This window comes from Podarcis erhardii (genome assembly GCF_964252035.2).
Source record: "Podarcis erhardii genome assembly, chromosome: 7".
Classification (NCBI taxonomy): Eukaryota; Metazoa; Chordata; class Lepidosauria; order Squamata; family Lacertidae; genus Podarcis; species Podarcis erhardii.
Window position 1 is genome coordinate 5537100 of NC_138511.1, and position 19227 is coordinate 5556326.

General features: G+C 47.9%; 1 protein-coding gene and 1 long non-coding RNA gene across 3 annotated transcripts in view; one reads left to right on the forward strand and one right to left on the reverse strand.

Annotated features, from left to right (window-relative positions):
* HK2 (hexokinase 2) overlaps positions 1–14372 on the forward strand; it is a 54927-nt gene extending 40555 nt beyond the window's left edge. For both annotated transcript variants that reach the window (XM_081868438.1, XM_081868437.1), the window contains exons 8-18: positions 130–285; positions 637–870; positions 1438–1742; positions 3269–3417; positions 4496–4615; positions 5080–5175; positions 5685–5784; positions 6097–6280; positions 6701–6856; positions 9971–10204; positions 11736–14372. In XM_081868438.1, the coding sequence (XP_081724564.1) occupies positions 130–285; positions 637–870; positions 1438–1742; positions 3269–3417; positions 4496–4615; positions 5080–5175; positions 5685–5784; positions 6097–6280; positions 6701–6856; positions 9971–10204; positions 11736–11880 (1879 nt within the window). In that variant the 3' untranslated portion in view covers positions 11881–14372. The remainder of the gene's footprint in view (positions 1–129; positions 286–636; positions 871–1437; positions 1743–3268; positions 3418–4495; positions 4616–5079; positions 5176–5684; positions 5785–6096; positions 6281–6700; positions 6857–9970; positions 10205–11735) is intronic.
* LOC309345524 lies at positions 13759–15700 on the reverse strand. Its single transcript, XR_014158286.1, has 2 exons — positions 14936–15700; positions 13759–14845 (listed from the first exon to the last, which is right to left on the reverse strand). It is a non-coding gene; the product is annotated as an uncharacterized lncRNA (long non-coding RNA).
* Positions 15701–19227: the final 3527 nt, after the last annotated feature.

Here is a 19227-nt window from a genome sequence, read left to right on the forward strand (position 1 = left end):
CACGATGGAGTCATACACAACCCAAACTGTCCATCAAACTCCTTTTCAAGTTCATGGTGTGTTGGAGCTTCAGTTTCTGCTGCTGCCCAAACTCAGTCTCTCGCTCTCTCCCCTTGGGGTGTATCACAGGTTTGAGAAGATGATCAGTGGGATGTACATGGGTGAGCTGGTCAGGCTCATCCTGGTGAAGATGGCCAAGGAAGACCTTCTCTTCGATGGGAGACTCACCTCGGACTTACTGACGACGGGACACTTTGAGACCAGATATGTCTCTGCAATTGAAAAGTGAGTGAATGGGCCTTGCCTTGTGTTTTCCGTGCTCCTAAATCTGTAGCTTTAGAATAGCCAGAACAAATCCTCCATGCGCCTTCTCCGGAGGGATCCTAGGAGCCCATCCTCAGAGGCCGACTCACCTCCTTTTTCTCTGATCGACTGCAGTCAGCACAAGGGCTGAGACAGGCATCTCAGTGGCTGAAAAGCTCCCCTTTCACGCTGGCTGGGTGGCCCTGGGATACTGGGGACAGGGAGCCTGTTTCTGAAATAGTAAAGGACCTTTGACTCCCCACGACCCCAGAGCAACCCCTCTGCCGTGCAGGAACTGCTGCCTCTTACTTGCTTGCCATCCTGGATTTGCAGGGAAAAGGAAGGCCTCCTGAAAGCCCAGGAGATCCTCACCAAGCTGGGCCTGGAACCGTCCCATGAAGACTGTGTCGCCACCCAGCGCATCTGCGAGATTGTCTCCACGCGCTCGGCCAACCTCTGTGGCGCTGCCCTGGTGGCTGTGCTCCGGCGCATCAAGGAGAACAAGCGCGTCGACCGCCTGCGCTCCACAGTTGGAGTGGACGGGACGGTGTACAAGAAGCATCCTCAGTAAGTGGAGCAAGCAAAGCAGCCTTCCTAGCAATGGGGTGTGGGCCATGTGGGGTTATTCGAAAGCAAGCCTCTTGCGTGCCAGTCCTAGAAGGGGATGCTATCCCAGAATGCTCCCTCAAACATTCCTCATAAAGTGCTTGGTTTGCAGCAGGGGCAGACTTTTGGTCTTTCAGATTTCAGCAGCACCCTGTGCAAGACCAATATCCAGCTGCCCCCACCTCTCACCTTTCTTTCTGCATGTGCGCAAGATGATAGTTGTTGCACGCTGTGGCACCCCCCCTCAGCTTGGCACCCAGTGCTGGGGAACTGGTCTCACTGCCCTAAATCTGCCTCTTGTTTCCACACCCTTGATCACCTTGGCCCCCGTCCTCTTCACACACCCCAGCTTATCAAGATGCTCCTTCAACTGTGGTCTTCGCCGTCTGTGCTCAGGGAGTTCATCCTTCAGGGACGGAATCCATGGTCCTCCAGATGATGCTCTCCCTGTCGGTCAACACCAGTGATTTCTAGATGTGCCATGGGTGTGTTTGTAATGGTCCTGTTCTCTCCCCTTGCCTTGCACAGCTTTGCCCGCCGCCTTCAGAAGATGGTGCGCCGCTTCTTGCCCGATTGCGACATCCGATTCATCCGCTCAGAGGACGGGAGCGGGAAAGGCGCGGCCATGGTCACTGCGGTGGCTTACCGGCTGGCAGCCCAACACAAAGTGCGCCAGAAGATCTTGGATCCTCTGAGACTCAGCCGGGAGCAGCTCCTGGAGATAAAGAAGAGGATGAAGGAGGAGATGGAGCGTGGCCTGGGCCACGAGACGCACGACGAGGCCACCGTGAAGATGCTGCCCTCTTATGTCTGCTCCATCCCAGACGGAACAGGTAACGTGGGTTGAAGATAGTGGACAGTGTCCTTGGCCAAATCCGGTTGGCCACTTGTGTGCATCACTTGTATTGGAGCAGGACTTGGGAGACACGGTTTCAAATCCCCACTGAGGCATGAGCAAGTCACAGGGCCATTTTGCGGATGAAATGGGCAGGAGAACTATGTGCACCACATTGGTCTCCTTGGAGGAAAGGTGGAATCTAGGAATAAAAGTAATTAATAGTAATCTTTGACCCCGTTTGGCTTATGGCATCTAACCGTGGGTGTGTCAATATTTGGCACAGTGGTTGTGGTGGTGGCAATTCTGGCCTCTTTTAATGGGGTGGGAAATTATGCTGTTTTTCCAGAGTGCCATTAATTTACCGCCGCCTTTAAAAAGAGGAGTGGAGGATTCATGGAGGACAAGGCTATCAAAGGCTGCTACTGGCTCTGCCCAGCCACTGCAGTTGGAGGTAGCTTCTGAATGCCAGTTGCTGGAAGCCACAGGAGAGGAAAGGGATATTGTGCTGGAATCCTGCTTGCAAGACTTCGAAAAAGTCTCTGTCAGACACCTTTAGGGAGCAGAAGTGGATGCATTGATCTCTACTAAGTCTTGTGTCTGAATTTGCTGGTGTCAGAAAGCTTTCTGTTCTGTCGACCTATTTCCCTCCCTCTTCCCTCTCCTCCTCAGCAAATCCTTTTTCTATGGACCCCGTGAAACTGTTGGAATAAGAGACATGACTTTGCACGGGGCAAATCTGGAGCGCAATAACATTTTGCTTTAGAAGCTCTTGTTCTTAAGAATGTAAGAAGAGCCTACTGGATCAGGTCGATGACCCGCGCAGTCCAGCACCCTGGTCTCAGAGTGACCAGCCAGTTGATTCCTATGGGAAGTCAGCAAGCAGGGGCCAAGCCCAGACCGCTCTCTCCTCCTCTGGTTTCCAGCGACTGATATTCAGAAGAGTTGCTGCCTCCAAGACATGGCCATCCTGGCTAGTAGCATTGTCCTCCATGAGGTTGTCTAATCCTCTTAAAGCCATCCTGGTTGGTGGCCATCACAGTCACCTGTGGGAGGGAGTTCCATAGTTTAACTCTGCAGTGTGTGAAGACATACTTTCTTCTGTCTGTCCTGAATCTTCCAACATTCAGCTTCATTAGAAGCCCACGAGTTCTAATGTTATGAGAGACGAAAACCGTTTCTCTCTCCACTTGCATAATTTTATAAATTTCTACCAAGTCATCTCTTACTTGCCTTTTCTCTAAACTAACAAATCACAAACGCTGCAACCTATCATTTCACTTTTCTCCACTGCCCTTTCTGGAGTCAGAAAGGAATTTTTACTTGTGCCAGGTTAGTTAGAGCAGCCTCTGCCAACCTGGTGCCCTGCAGATAGTATCTATCTCAACACCCATATACTAGAAGGCAGGTCTAACACATCCCACCCAACTTAAAGAGACCACAAATATTCCTCTGGGTTCAAGTGTCCTTGGAAGATGGAGGGGAGAGGAGTGCTGATGGCAAGTGTGTCTGTTTTTGGTTCAGAAAAGGGGGAGTTCCTGGCCTTGGATCTCGGGGGCACAAACTTCCGGGTGCTGCTTGTGCGTGTGCGGAATGGGATGCGGCGAAGTGTGGAGATGCACAACAAGATCTATTCAATCCCTCAGGACATCATGCAGGGGACAGGAGATGAGGTGAGCAACTCAGTGCAACACTGTGGCAGGGATCAAAATGGGGGCTTTGACTTCTGAGAGGGTCAGAGGAAACTGTAGCTGAGCAGGAGAGCTCTTGGTTTGCATGCAGAAGCTCCCCGTCAACCACAAGATCTTGTTCCACACCGCTGGGAACACCCACAGCAGTCAGAAGAGATGGTGCAATGATAGATGTCTGACCTGGTAGACCAGGGATGGGGATCCTTTTCTGGCCAAAGAGCTGCCTTCAGGGCCTGTTATATCAGAACTCCTTTTTGCAGAGTCCCTTTTCTCCAGATAGTAAAGGCCCTGAGTGGTGTTTTTACAGACAACCCTAACCATTCAAGCTCAGTGCTTGCAATCTATGTGTTATTATTTGAGACATTATTTGTTACATTGGATTTGCACTGTGACAAAGGCTGGGTCCCTTAGGCTGGGTCCAGTTTCCCTGGAACGTCTCTCTTCTCCACCAAGAAAAAAAGACATTTCTGCCTGAAATGTTTCCTTGAGCACTTTGGGCAATGAACCTCATGCTAAGCCCTTGCTGCAATGGGGTTGTGCGGGCCGAATTAACTATGACATAAAATATGGTTTATTCAGAGAAGGGCCTCAGCCACACCCTGGAGCCTGTGCCTTAGTGCAGCGATGGAGACCGAGGCCATCCTAGCCTTTGCAAACCTGGTGTCCTCCAGGTGTTTTGGACTACAAGTTCCATCAGACAGCACAACTAATGGGAGTTGTAGTCCAAAAGCACCTGGAGGGCCTCAGGTTGCTGGAGACTGGCTCATCCTGTTCCCTCCGCTGACCTCCCTCAAGAGCCCCCCACTGCCCTGTCCAGAATGCAGCCCTTATTCCACGATGAGGAAGTTAGTGGCTGCATTCCCAAGATTGCTTTAAATGATGTTGGTAGTTTGCAGAAGAACTTTAAATGCAAGATGGCTTCAAATGATGATGGTAGTTTGGTCCAGGATAGAGAGCAGCTCAGTCCTGCTCACTTTGTGATGCCAGCAAGACCCACCTGAGCTGCTCAGCTGCTCTGAGCCATCTTCTCCCGACTCCATTTTGCACTCCTGCCTTTCAGCTCTTTGATCACATTGTCCACTGCATTGCTGACTTCTTGGAGTACATGGGGATGAAAGGCGTGTCGCTGCCTCTCGGATTCACCTTCTCTTTCCCTTGTCACCAGAACAGCCTGGATGAGGTGAGCTTCGTTTGTCTTCTCCCTCCACCGTAAGTCATTCCTGCAAGCACAACCTGCTAGCCAGCTGCAAAAAGGACAAGACAATGTGTTTTACAACAAAGCTGGCTTGTTAGGCTAAGTGGAGCTATCAAATGCAATCTCTGGCAGAGATTTGGGGGGAAGGAAACTAAATGCTGGCAAAGTTTTCCTGCTAGCACACATCACGCTAAATCAGCCTTCCTCAATCTGGTGCCTCCCAGATGTTTTGCACTATTGTCACATTGGTCCCTGCATTGTGCAGGCTTGGGTTGATGGAAGGTGTAATCCAATCAGGAGGGCACCAAGATGATCCTAGGATACAGTTCTTGAATTGCATCCTTTTGCTTCACTGTACCCTTGACAATTTTGTGTTTGCATAACTTCTTTCTTCTCCTTCTTCTTCTTCTTCTTCTTCCTCCTCTTCCTCTTCTTCTTCTTGTCTTAAGGCAATTCTCCTGAAATGGACCAAAGGTTTCAATGCTTCTGGTTGTGAAGGGGAAGATGTGGTTAGCCTGCTGAAGGAGGCCATTCACCGGAGAGAGGTGCGTTCCTGTCAGACAAGTGTGACAAAATATGCAACTTGTGCCTCAGATCAGCCTCCATACCTGAGGATGGGGAAGTAGCCAATGTAACACTGATTTTAAAAAGAGATCCTGAAAGTATCAGGCTGGTTAGCTTAACATCTGCCCTGGGAAAACTGGTGGACAGTATTGTTAAGGATAAAATAACCAGGCATATAGAAGAACAAGCCCTACAGAAGCAAAGCCATCATGGCTTCTGCAAAGGCAAGGCCTGTCTCACAAACCTATCAGAGACCCTAAAAATCTAATAAAATAACTTATTGGTTGTGATCAGAGGAGTACTGACCCAACAAGCAGTGACTGTGCCGTTGGAATGGCCTCTGCAGATCGATGCATGCCTAGTTTATTTTGTGTACTTGATCCTTGTTTTTGTGTTGGTGGCGGTCACCCCCCCCCCCCCCGCTGAATTTTGGAAAGATTCTGGCTTTTATTCAGCAGCTGAGGCCAAACCTTTGCTCCCTCTTTCTCAGGAGTTTGACCTGGATGTGGTGGCCGTGGTGAATGACACAGTGGGCACCATGATGGCCTGTGCATACGAAGACCCCTTTTGTGAAGTTGGGCTCATTGTCGGTAAGGTTTTGTTTATTCATTTATTTAATGAAATGTATAAGTATGCATAAGAAATGTATAAGAAACACACAAATATGAATGTTGGGGCACGTGTGTTCACACATGTGTGTGGTTAGCCAGACCTGCTTTTGGCGACGCCCACAGCTGTCCTGTGAGCACCATGCGGCTGGCAGGGGGTGAATGCAGCCCTCAGGCCACAGAAGTTTGGGCTGAGGGCTGCTCTGGTCCCTGTTTACTACCCTGCCCACTTGCAGCAGGGTGTCCCATCCCCCGCCCCCGTGTGTGATGCTAACCTGTGTTGTGGCATCCCAGGCACAGGCAGCAACGCCTGCTACATGGAGGAGATGAAGAACGTGGAGCTGGTGGAAGGGGACGAGGGCCGGATGTGCATTAACATGGAGTGGGGGGCCTTTGGAGACAGCGGCTGCTTGGATGACTTCCGGACGGAGTTTGATGCCGCCGTGGATGAAAACTCTCTCAATCCTGGGAAGCAAAGGTGGGTGGGAGGTTTTCCCTCCTCTTCCTCCTCCTCCTCCTCCTCCTCCTCCTCTGTGTTTAATACATTCCAGCCTCCCATCAAGGACTCTCTGTAGGGGATCTGAAGAAGTGTGCATGCACACGAAAGCTCATACCTAGAACTAACTCAGTTGGTCTTTAAGGTGCTACTGGAAGGAATTTTTTTATTTTGTTTTGACCATGGCAGACCAACACGGCTACCTATCTGTAACTGTAGGGGATGTTTCAGGTTTGCTAAAGTCCTTGTCCGCTAAGCTCCTCCCGATGTTCTTATGGAGGGAGGGTATCTTCCCATGGACGCTTGCCTCTCCATGCTGATCATGTTTACCTCTAAACTGAATTTCCCTCGCAGCAAAAAATAAAAATGAAATAAAAAAGCCCTTCCCCTTTACTGTCTTAGGTTCGAGAAAATGATCAGCGGGATGTATTTGGGTGAAATTGTCCGAAACATCCTGATTGATTTCACCAAGCGAGGCCTGTTGTTCCGTGGGCGGATCTCTGAGCGGCTGAAGACGAGGGGAATCTTTGAGACCAAGTTCTTGTCTCAGATTGAGAGGTAGGTTGGGGGCAAAATGGTGGGCTGGGCGGGAACAACCTAAAGGCAAGAGCGGTTTGGAAGTGGAGCCAATTGCCTCTCCCACCCTCTGGAGGTATTTAAGCGGAGGATGGGCCGGCTGTCTGCTGGGGTAGTGGCCATTTCATCCTGTATCACAGGACTAGAGGACCTCTACTCCTGCAGACCCTTTGTCCCCTGAGGCCACGTTCGCACGATACGTGTAAAGTGCTGTGATACCACTTTAAACCGTTACGGCTTCCCCAAAAGAGCTTGGGGAGCTGCTGTTTGTTACGGTGGGTGAGAGTCGTGAGGGGGCCCCTATTCCCCTCCCCAAGCTACAATTCCTGGAGTGGTTTAACAACTAGTCCCTCTTCCCAAGGAACTCTGGGAATTGTGGTTCTGGGAGGAGAATAGGGGCCTCCTAGCACTTATCTGTACCCTTAAGAAACTACAGTGTCCAGAATTCTTTGTGGGAGGTTGTGACTGTTTAAAGTGGTATCATAGCGCTTTAAATGTATTGTGTAAATGTGGTCTGAGTCTTGTAGGAACTTTTCTGTGGAAGAGGTTACTTATGAGTGACTCCCAGTCTTCTGGGTGCTGGACATCAGCACTGGCCAAAGTGTGGGTGGGAATGACAAGACTCTGCAGGGCAAAGCAGAAGAGGAAGCGATGTGTGAGGTGATCCTTTGGGGAGCCTGCCTGGGCCAGAGCTGCCCAGTCGGGGCTGCATGGCTTTTTGGCGTAGCCTGAGAATCAAACACTGAATCATAGAATCATAGAATCATAGAGTTGGAAGAGACCACAAGGGCCATCGAGTCCAACCCCCTGCCAAGCAGGAAACACCATCAGAGCACTCCTGACATATGGTTGTCAAGCCTCTGCTTAAAGACCTCCAAAGAAGGAGACTCCACCACACTCCTTGGCAGCAAATTCCACTGTCAAACAGCTCTTACTGTCAGGAAGTTCTTCCTAATGTTTAGGTGGAATCTTTTTTCTTGTAGTTTGGAACCATTGCTCCGTGTTCGCTTCTCTGGAGCAGCAGAAAACAACCTTTCTCCCTCCTCTATGTGACATCCTTTTATATATTTGAACATGGCTATCATATCACCCCTTAACCTCCTCTTCTCCAGGCTAAACATGCCCAGCTCCCTTAGCCGTTCCTCATAAGGCATCGTTTCCAGGCCTTTGACCATTTTGGTTGCCCTCCTCTGGACACGTTCCAGTTTGTCAGTGTCCTTCTTGAACTGTGGTGCCCAGAACTGGACACAGTACTCCAGGTGAGGTCTGACCAGAGCAGAATACAGTGGCACTATTACTTCCCTTGATCTAGATGCAATACTCCTATTGATGCAGCCCAGAATTGCATTGGCTTTTTTAGCTGCCGCGTCACACTGTTGGCTCATGTCAAGTTTGTGGTCAACCAAGACTCCTAGATCCTTTTCACATGTACTGCTCTCAAGCCAGGTGTCACCTATCTTATATTTGTGCCTCTCATTTTTTTTGCCCAAGTGCAATACTTTACATTTCTCTCTGTTAAAATTCATCTTGTTTGTTTTGGCCCAGTTTTCTAATCTGCACTGCACCGTTACCAGCGTTCATATGTTTGTTTGTTTATATTTATTTCACAAGATTTATGCATACTTGATTGTTAAAAACACACACCTCCAAACAGTTTGTGAAAAAGGTAAAACAGCAAAATTATCAATGAGAAAAATGAACAAAAATAAATTTAAACTTTTAAAAAGTTGAAATCAGATTACAACTTTCTGAACATCCAGGCGGGCTTGTCTAAACACAAATGTTTTTAGCAGACACCTGCCTGATGTCCAGAGGCCGGGAGTCCCAAAGTGTAGGTGAGAGACCTAGTCCTTGCAAATGCAGAATGGGAATTTTGAAGCACCTGAAACAGTACCAATTGTACAGATTGAAGAGGTCAGGAGGGCATATGTTGGCTCAGGTTATCTTGCTGATAAACAGATCCCAAATTGCCAAGGGCTTTGTATACTAATAATAACACCTTGAACTTGGCATAGGAGCAAGTCAGCATTAAGGGCAGATCTCTGAGCACAGGTGTTCTGCGCAGACAGGGTCTCCCTCCTGCCGGCAATTGTGTTGCATCATTCTGCACTGACTGCAGCTTCCCACCTATGTGGCTCTCGGTGTGAGATTTGCTGCCACCTGGTGGCTAGTGAACCTACTGCATAGCATTCTCTCCCTGGCACTCGAATTCCAGTGGTATCTCCCTTTGGGCACAACTGGGCAAGACCTTGACCCCCGGGGCCAAAGCCTCTTCCCACAAACATTAGCAAAGGAAATATGTGATACGATGTCTTCGTGATGTTTTCTCTCGATTAGCAGCAAGGCTGAAAAAGAGGCAGGGTGATACAGTGGGACCAGGAATGCCGGACGAGGGACTGGGAGACCAGGGTTCAAATTGCCATGAAGCTCACTGGGTGACGTCGCACCTTGGATCACTCACTCTCAGCCAAACCTACCTTGCAGGGTTGTTGTGGTGATTAAGTGAAGAGGGGGCGAACCCTGTACGCCACCCTGAGCTCCTTGGAGAAAAAGGAATGTGTGAATGCAATGGCACTGCAAAGCATAGTGATATCACCACAGGGCCTTCTTTTCTGAAGGGATGTGATGGGCAGAACTGGACTGGCATGCTCAGCATTGCAGGGTCTGTTGCTGCGTCTCACTAAGTATTTGAAGTATTTGAATGAGGGGCTAGCAGGATTCTGCCTGGTGTATTCCTTTGGAAGCAACTCTCCAGGAGTCTGCAAGTTTTGGCCAACCAAAGTGCAAGTTCTTCCCGACCTTGCCCCATACCTCCAAAATGCAGACGGGGTCTGGGACAGCCCGCAGCTCTGAGCACGGAGGGAGGAGGGGGACTCTGCATGCTCTTGGGTGGTCCAGGAAGAAAAGGCTCTGTTTTCACCTGGTTTGGTGCTTCTGCAGTGCCTCCTAGCTTCAGGTGCCTGAAACTGCGGTGCCCCTTCCTGCTGTACAGTTGGGGCAACTGGACTGCCTTCTTTCTGTCCACCCTGGCAAAGCTGTCAAGAAGCGCCTGCCTCTGCCCCTCCCAACTTTCTCTCTCTCTCTTGACCCCTCCAGCGACCGCCTCGCTCTCCTCCAGGTCCGCTCCATCCTCCAGCATCTTGGACTAGAGAGCACCTGTGATGACAGCATCATCGTGAAAGAAGTGTGCACAGTGATTGCCCGGCGCGCCGCCCAGTTGTGTGGGGCAGGGATGGCTGCGGTGGTGGACAAGATCCGAGAGAACCGTGGGCTAGACTCCCTGAAAATCACTGTCGGCGTGGATGGGACCCTGTACAAGCTCCATCCTCAGTAAGTCTCTCTTTTTTCAGCAAGACCTTGCCTCTGGGAGGGCTTGAGGGATAGCGTTGGATCTGCACAGAACTGGGAGGGGGCGCGCGTGTGTGTTAATCAGGCTTTCTCTGGTTCTAGGACTTTAACCCATTCACCCAGAGTTGAGTGTATGCTTTTTCCAATAATATTCCTGCACCACAGTCACCCCATCCTGCAAGCTGATTCTGTGCAATGTTTTGTGCTCTGAGCTCCTGGCATCTCCTGATCCCAGTGTGGCTTTGCTTGAGCCCCCTGCTTTTGTTTGCAAGCAGACCTGCAGCAAAAATAACTTCCAAACTCTTGTATGATTTCAACCAGCCTTCCTTCCTCTGTGTACAGTTGAAATTGTGCAAGTTAAATGTGCGTAAGATGTGGTCTAACTGTACAGTGTTTTGCATGAAATTAAGTGAGGGGGGACAGGGGGAGAAGATCAAAACTCCTTTACTTCCCATGTCTGCAAATACTTAAGATTAGAATTGATGGTACTTTTATTATTAATGGTAGGGCAAAGAAAATTAAGCCATAAGCAGCTTAAAATATAAAAGGGAGGGAGGAATGGGTGGGGTGACCAGGATAAGACAGGAGCGAGGTGCTTAGCTATAAGCTCTGCCTGCAATGGGGTGTCTGACTGGCTGGTCAGACAAATTGATAGAGAAGAGAGGTACTGGTAGCTACAGACACATTGGCTATACTCTGCCTCCGTGAGATGCCAAATTGAATTAAATATTGGGCGGGGGGGGGCAGGTAAGCCCCACCCTGCATTATTGATCACAAGAAACAACACACACACATGCCATTTGAATGGCAATGCTCATCAGCTATTTTTTTGGGGGGGGGTGTCCCCCTCAAATATTTTATGGGGGGGGGGACCTTGTCCCCTAGGGCTGACTCCTATGCCAGAGACAGCACTGCTTCTGAATGCCAGATGCTGGAAGCCACAGGAGGGGAGAAGGAGGCTATGGTGATCAAATACTGTTTTGGGCATCTTCTTGGCGACTGAGAAAAACAAACCCCTGTGTTGCAGTGAGAACCAATCACAGAAATAAAGACACAACACGTAGGCTAATAACGTGTTAGAGCATATGTAATGGAATAATGATATCATTCAAAAAGTAGAAATAAGTCTATATTAGAGTTCATATATGCAATGTAACAGGCTAGTGGCGCAGAACGTTGAGCCGTGTGTTCAAAACAGGCGTCAAAGGTCAGTCTCACAATGGTTATTCAAAGGTTTCAACAGAAGACGTTTCAAAAGTCTAAAAAGCAAAGTATTCTCAATCTTTTTCAAAAGTTTCATGTTCTGCGCCACTAGTCTGTTACACTGCATATATGAGCTCTAATAGATTTATTTCTACTTTTTGAATGATATCATTATTCTATTATATATGCTCTAACACGTTATTAGCCTACGTGTTGTGTCTTTATTTCTGTGACTGGCCACTGTGAGAGCAGGATCCAGAAGAGCTCTCCTCCCGGCCCCAACTTATTCTACTCTCCCTTTTCCTGGCAGCTTCTCTACCGTCATGCGCGAAACCGTGAAGCAGCTCTCTCCTAAGTGCGAGGTGACCTTCCTCCAGTCGGAAGATGGCAGCGGCAAGGGCGCAGCGCTCATCACTGCTGTGGCGTGCAGGATCCGGGAGGCGGGCCAGCACTAGGCCCCCAGGTCAGGAGAGCTGGGCCCTGCGGACCCCCAGCGTGCACTCCGCTCGAGCCCTTGATCACCGCTGGCCGGATCCTCGCTTTACTTCTTCTCCAAAGATGCCACTCCTGTGACCCAAGGCCCTACATTCCCCATGCCAAAAGTGTCCCCTTTGCCCCTCTGCATGCCATGCGAGCACATATCGAGTCAAGCATCCCGTGGTGTCTGTGTGTCTCCCTCATACCACTGCTGGTTCAAACCCCAAATCTCTCTCTCTCTCTTGGGTACACAGTGTTGGTGTTAGATCTCACCTGTTAACCTCCTCACGACCTGTGTCTTCCGTAAAAAAAGCTGGGCAATCGGGACACCCGCGTTGCCGCTTTGCAGCCTGTGGTCTCTGTCTGTGTCTGTTTCCAAACTGCAGGATCAGTCCTAGCAGAAGAATACAAAAGAAGGGTAAACCTAGCTTGAATATTGGGCTTGAAGGATCAAGGTGTTGCTGTTTGCATGAAAGCCACGGCATCTCATTGTTATTAGTAGTGTTGTTATTTTTAAAAGCACAGGGTATACCCATTTCAAGAGTAGAATGTCCGTGGAAGGGTGCTGAGTCCAGGGAACGTGGGAGCATTCTGCTGTCAAAAACGCCTGTTTGCATTGCATTTCAAAGTGCTTCATTGATCTGAAGACGCAAGCATGTGCCTGGGAGTGTTTCAGGGCTCCTGGGATGGTCCTGTCGTCCAGCCTGCTCTTCCTCCATTGGCACTGCAGCTTGGTGGATAGCGTGTGTGGAGGGGCTTGCCTGCACAGCTGGGGGTTTGGTGACTGGGATTGCATTGTCCCTGCTTTCTGCTGCTACTCCTGTAAATAGAGCAGTCACCAAACAGAAGCTTGTTTACCCCCCTCCCTCAAAGTTTTGCATTGCACTATCTTTTTACCTGGGTTTGGGGAATAACTTATTATATTTTGTCTGTGAAAATAGCACCTTCACCTTACCTCACAACTGGCTTGACACTTCGGAACAAATGTCTTGCGAGCTGTACCTCTCTTTCTGTATATAGTCTGGGGGCTGGGTGGGGGGCAGGGATTCTTGTGTGAATAATAGTGTTGGCAAGAGTGCAGGGCTGAAGAGTGTTTCAGGGGTTCTGACAAGCAAAAATGTTTCCGAGGGTGGGGTTGGTGGGAGGAGGGGTGAACAGGAGCAGTGGATCAAGACAGGGAGGAAAAAAACAGGAGGAGAATACTTGAGACAGTTCAGGGCTGATCAGAGGAATATGAAAATGTGAAGCCTATCCATTAGCAGTAGGCGAAAACTGGCCACGTTCTCATCACCACTACTGGAACTTCAATCTCTCTCTCTCTTTCGGCTCACTCCTGCAAACACATTTTCTGGAGCCTCTGTTCCTTTCAGAGGCGCACGGGTTTGTTGCAATGAATCGAGGCTGTGCAGCTGTGGGGCAAACTTGGGCTGTCTCTTTCACCTGCTACTCGGTTAGCGTTGGTGGAGCAGGATAAGGGCTTAACCTGTTTGGGAAGGGCAACGTTCTGCATCTCTTAAGCATGCCATAAATCCACTAGTGGCCAAGTTTAGCCCTGAGGCCACAAGAGATACAGTGGGAAATGAATGGTTGAATGTAGAATGTGCTCCAAACTTCTCTTTTTTGGATTCTCATTTTAACTGGCAAAGGCCATCACTGAGCCCTTCTTATTGACTTCCAGTTGCTCACCAGTTTGGTTGTTACTGAAAGGAGGAAATAGATGGTTTGCTAGTGGGAAATTGCTACTCTGGGAGAAACCGCCAAGCAGTGTGTTTGTACTACAATAAAGAAAAGAATATTTTTGGTATCTATTTAATGCAAGACAATGCCTGCCTGTGATGTACACAAGAAATCCTTGGTGAGGCTGTGAGTTTGAAGATAGATTTTCCCCCTCTATTTTTTTATCTTTATATCTGTATCTATATATTTATATGGTTTGGAATAACTATTACCAAAAGAGCATCTCCACTGGTGAGATCCTGAGACAGATGAAAAGCACATTATTTTCTCCTCTTTTTTTTAAAATGTTAAATGTTTGCATATTTTATAAAAGTTTCAAAGTTGCAATGAAGATGAAAATTCTGAAAATAACCTCTGGGTAGAAATGGCAGGCTGGGAATCTGAGGAATGTCCCAACATCAAGATACATCAAGAGTATTTTTGTAATAAAAGAAAAAGAATTGACCAATGCAATACCAAACAGTTTTATGTAACAGTTTTACTGGAAATAATTATCCCATCCTGCTGAAAGAATTGAAACGCAAGTCTTTGATCTATTGTATAATGGAGAAATTGATCATAATGTATATTTTTTTAACTTGAATATTACGTGGTTGCTGGATTGTACCTCCTCTGGAAAAAAATGTATTCACTAGTAGTGAACTTTCTTTGGTGAACAGCAGATTTTTATTTGATGGTGATTGTTTTATGAAAAGGGAAAACAGTAGCAATAAAATTATGTTTTGTGTGACAATTTGGGTCCAGACTCTCTGCCACAGTTCCCTGAGGTGAAATGCAAAGGTCCCTAAATCACTTGGCCGGATTTTGAGAACACAAAAACAATCCTGCCGGTTGAGAGCAGTCGTGGTTCCACCTGGCCCAGTGTCCTGTTCCCAACAGTGGTCAGCCTCTGGGAAGCCCACAGTAGCTGCTCTCAGGAGGTCCTGGCTAGCTCTTAAGACTAGTAGGCATCAGTAGGCTTCTCTATCGATTTGGCCTAATTTTCCTTAGCTGTGCAAAGGGTCTCCTGCACTCTGCACCTACCAGCTGTTTGGCTCTACCATGAGAGTTTCAGCAAGGAGCAGAATCTCCTTCAAGGCAGCCTCTGGAGAGTTTTTCCAGCAGGCTGGTGGAAGCTGCTATATAGACTATTTTTAATTCAGAGACGGCTCCTCTGGGGGCTGTGACAGTCCCATCCCTATTCTGTATCAGCAAGAAGAGCAAAAACTCCCAAAAATAATATTGTTATGTCTAATTTTTCTTTTTTCTTTTTGTAATTTCCAAACTCTTAATAAATATTATTTTTTAAAAAATAACTCCAAAAAAATAAAATTAAGGGCAGAGATTGGTACAGAAAACTAGAAATGTTGGTGCGGGGAAGTGAATTGGAAAAAAGCTCCAAAATACTTTCCCTTTCAGAATTATCGGTGAAATGATGTTAATTGCAATCTAGCAATGTTCATTCTGAAGTCTGAATGTGTTCTGTTTTAGTGGGATGATACTGAAGAGTTGAACATTACTTGTAAGGTAAATAATAACCCTTTTTGGTTGAAGTCATAGGATTGTAGAGTTTGGAAGGGACTTGCCCAACCCCCCTGCAATGCAGGAATCACAGCAAAAGAATCCCCAACAGATGGTCATCTGACCTCTGTTTAAAAACCTCCAGGGATGGGGACACTACCACCTCAGTATTGATGGCATCTGGTTTTAATTCTTTTCCCACCTTCAACTTAAGAAAAATGCAGGTTAGTGTTTGGAGGAATCTAATGAATTGGCTATACAGTGGTACCTTGAGTTACGAACTTAACTCGTTCTGGAGGTCCGTTCTTAACCTGAAACCGTTCTTAACCTGAGGCGTGCTTTCACTAATGGGGCCTCCTGCTGCCGCCGCCGCCACGCGATTTCCATTCTCATCCTGGGGCAAAGTTCTCAACCCAAGGTACTACTTCCGGGTTAGCGGAGTTTGTAACCCGAAGTGTTTGTAACCTGAAGCGTTTGTAACCCAAGGTACCACTGTATTTGCATCTTACTAGTTGCATATAATAGACATTAAACATTTCAAATTTAGAAACAACCAATTTTGTTATTTTACAATGACCTATGGCACTTCATTTCCATGAAAGCAGTACAATTTAGGCTTTGCTATGCTAGTGTTTGGTGGGATGCGGGTGGCACTGTGGGTTAAACCACTGAGCCTAGGACTTGCTGATCAGAAGGTCGGCGGTTCGAATCCCCAAGTCGGGGTGAGCTCCCGTTGCTCGGTCCCTGCTCCTGCCAACCTAGCAGTTCAAAAGCATGTCGAAGTGCAAGTAGATATATAGGTACCACTCCGGCGGGAAGGTAAACGGCGTTTCCGTGTGCTGCTCTGGTTCGCCAGAAGTGGCTTAGTCATGCTGGCCACATGACCCGGAAGCTGTAGGCCAGCTCCCTTGGCCAATAAAGCGAGATGAGCGCCGCAACCCCAGAGTCAGTCACGACTGGACCCTTTACCTTTTTATGCTAGTGTTATGTATGTTAATTCCACCCGCGCCAGAAATGTCTACAAATGCTAACTAATGAATTGTCACTGCTAACAACCAGAGTCATTGAAATGTGGGAGGACAACTTCCTTGGTGACGCCACATACACCCCAGGCCTCTGTTCCCCCAAATGCTGAGTTAGCTGTTCAACCCGGGTACCACTTCCGATTGCAGGTGATGGATTATTGCAGTGTTTCCCAACCTTGGATCTCCAGCTGTTTTTGGACTACAACTCCCATCATCCTTTGCTAGCAAGACCAATGGTCAGGGATGATGGGAATTGTAGTCCAACAGCAGCTGGAGACCCAAGGATGGGAAACACTGGATTATTGCATGATGTGATGTCCCCTATGTAGAAGATAGCACACAGGGAGCAAGTATCTCATTGGCTAAGCCATTGTTTCCCAACTGTGGGTCATGGTTTTAAGAAGTAAAATTCAAAATTACAATTTGTAATCCCTAACTGGAATGTTGAGTACCTCTTGCAGCTTGGGTCTTTAGTGTATTATAAAGCCTGCTATTCCCCTCACAGTGCTACGATTTCCAGATTTCTCTGGGAAGGAGGGTTGTTAAACCACTCTGACTCTCCCAACAACTCTCAAAGCCCTTGACAAATGACACACTTATGTAACCCGCATGTTTTATAGCTCATGAAGCAATATTCTGCAGACAGTGCCCTTGCATTTCCTTAAGCAAAACTGGGAATAACATTCCAAGTGCCACAAATACGTCAATAAATTCCACATCAGTAGGTTGAGTAAGCTCTTGCCTGGATGGCTCAGGTAATGGTTATGTGACAGGCAAGCTTACCATTAAAGCTTAGGAAGCAGATGGCTGCCAAAGACCCACAGTCCAAAATTCATGTGACAAAATATCTATGGGTCACCATACCAAGCACATTCGGACTTCTGGGTTGCTGTACTGAAAATGGTGGAAGCCAGTGGGCTAGACTACAGTCCTCCCCCCACCTGCATCTAATTTTCTACATGGAGGTTAAGCACAGGTCCCCAGTTGCAATCCAAAGTTTTGCAGCGCAGTGACAGGTTTCTCTCTCCAGCCCCTACTTGTGGAAATGTGGCTTGAACTTCTCTGTAGAAATGACATATGAAACAAGATCTTCCAGGAGACCTCTTGGCTGCTACACTATGAGCAAGTACGGAGGGGGAGAGTACTACTATTGTGCTCAAATCCTGCTTGTGGGTTTCCAGGAAGAGGCACCTGGTTGGCAGCCATGAGAACAGGATACTGGCCGAGAGGCAGGCTCTTCCTGTGTTCTAATGTTCTATATGGAAACCCATATTTTCAAAACATCCCAGCCATTTCTGTAGCTGAAAAAGTTTGGCTGCCACAAGGATTAAAGTGTATTCATAGGGAACATTTCTCCTGGGTGTGGCAGTGCATCCCTTCTGGAGTTGAGGAATGCAGCACTGGAAATCCCTGCCCAATTGTAAAAAGTCCAAACCATTAACCAAGATGGCTACTGAAGGCTCTGTGGAAATGGCCAGTTTGTGGCCAAGCTGCAGAAGGGGGTTTGGAGTGGGAGGCCCCGTCACTAACACAGCTGGGAAGCCTCAGCTGGCTGTGTTTCTTCTTCCAGGGCCATTTAATGAACGGTCTTGAGGACTGATTCGCACAAACACACATTGCCTGAAGACCTACATGACCAGTGAGAACTAGGACAGGGGAAGTTTCAGAAATGCTTCTTTACGCAGCATGTAGCTGAACTATGGAACTGGCTACCACAAGATGCAACAATGGCCACAGAAGGATAGCTTTAAAGGGGGATTTGATAAATTCATGAATGGAAGGCACCAGAAGAACATAAGAAGAGCTTCCAATGGCCTTTCTAGTCCAGCACTCTGTTCTCACAGTGGCCAACCAGATACCTGTGGGAAACCCACAAACACAAGAGCCCTGTCTCCACCTGTGGATTCCAGCAACTGGGATTTGGGACCTACTGTGGAGGCAGAGCATAACCTCTGACAGCCCTCTCCTCCATGAATTTGTCTAATCCTCTTTCAAATCCACCTAGGTTGGTGGCCACCCACCAGAGGGAGTTCCGTAGTTTAACTATGTGCTGCCCAGGTTGGGGAAGGCTGATACTTACTAATAGCAAACCAATTCTAAGTTCTGATCCTTATGTAGTCAAACCACACACCAGTCAGAGGTTTGGTTTGCAGAAATGCAATGTTTACGGATGTACCATTTTTCAAAGGGGAAAAAACCTAAAGTGGGAAAACACAAAAATGTTGCATGAGGACTGAGCATGCTCAGTGGATAAAGCATAGTGACTGACTGTTGGGAAGGGAAATGGAAGATGTTATCCTGAAGGAGGACATGGATTGATGGATGGAACTATGAACAGGAGCCCTCCACTCTACTCAGAGTCGACCCACCAAAATTATTGCACTTCAAGTTTTGCACATCCATTTATTTCAATGGGGCTGCTCTGAGGAGAACTTAGTTGGATACAACCATAACATGTTCTTGCAGATTGCACTTGTAATGGCAATGAATAGTGGCATGGAAATAGAGTCTAAGGGTCTGTGGGTCCCAGGGGTCATAGGACAGCTCAGACCTACCAACCTCAGAGGTCAAAACCTCCCATTCTGCGCAGGCTCTCACTTCCAACACTCCAGCTCAACCAACAGCAGAGCTCTGGTATCAGAAGGGTCCGAAAGCAGGATGTTGTGGGCATTCCAGGGGTGATGGCAGAAGCTTGAACCCAGAGCTCATTTGGGGGCATGTTTCTAATGGGGAAGAAAAAATATACTGGTGTCAGTTTGGGGGGAGACGGGGGTCAGTCTGGATGATTCCCTGAGTCCCTTCCAGTTCTTGGAGTTCAGTACCCAGGGAAGGTTAGAATCTAACAGAGGAGGTTGCTGAACTAGTCCAGTAAGCTTCTGAGTAACCTTAAATGGCCACCTAAGTGTCCTCATCAGCATCCCAAAAGAATGGGCTAGGTTGCAAGAACTACAACAAATGATGGTGGCCCTTTCTTCCACCTGCTCACCTAGCTGCTAGGTAGGAGAATAGCAGCCAGTGTGTGTGTGAGAGAGAGAGAGGTGAGCTGAAAGCAGGCTGGAAGAT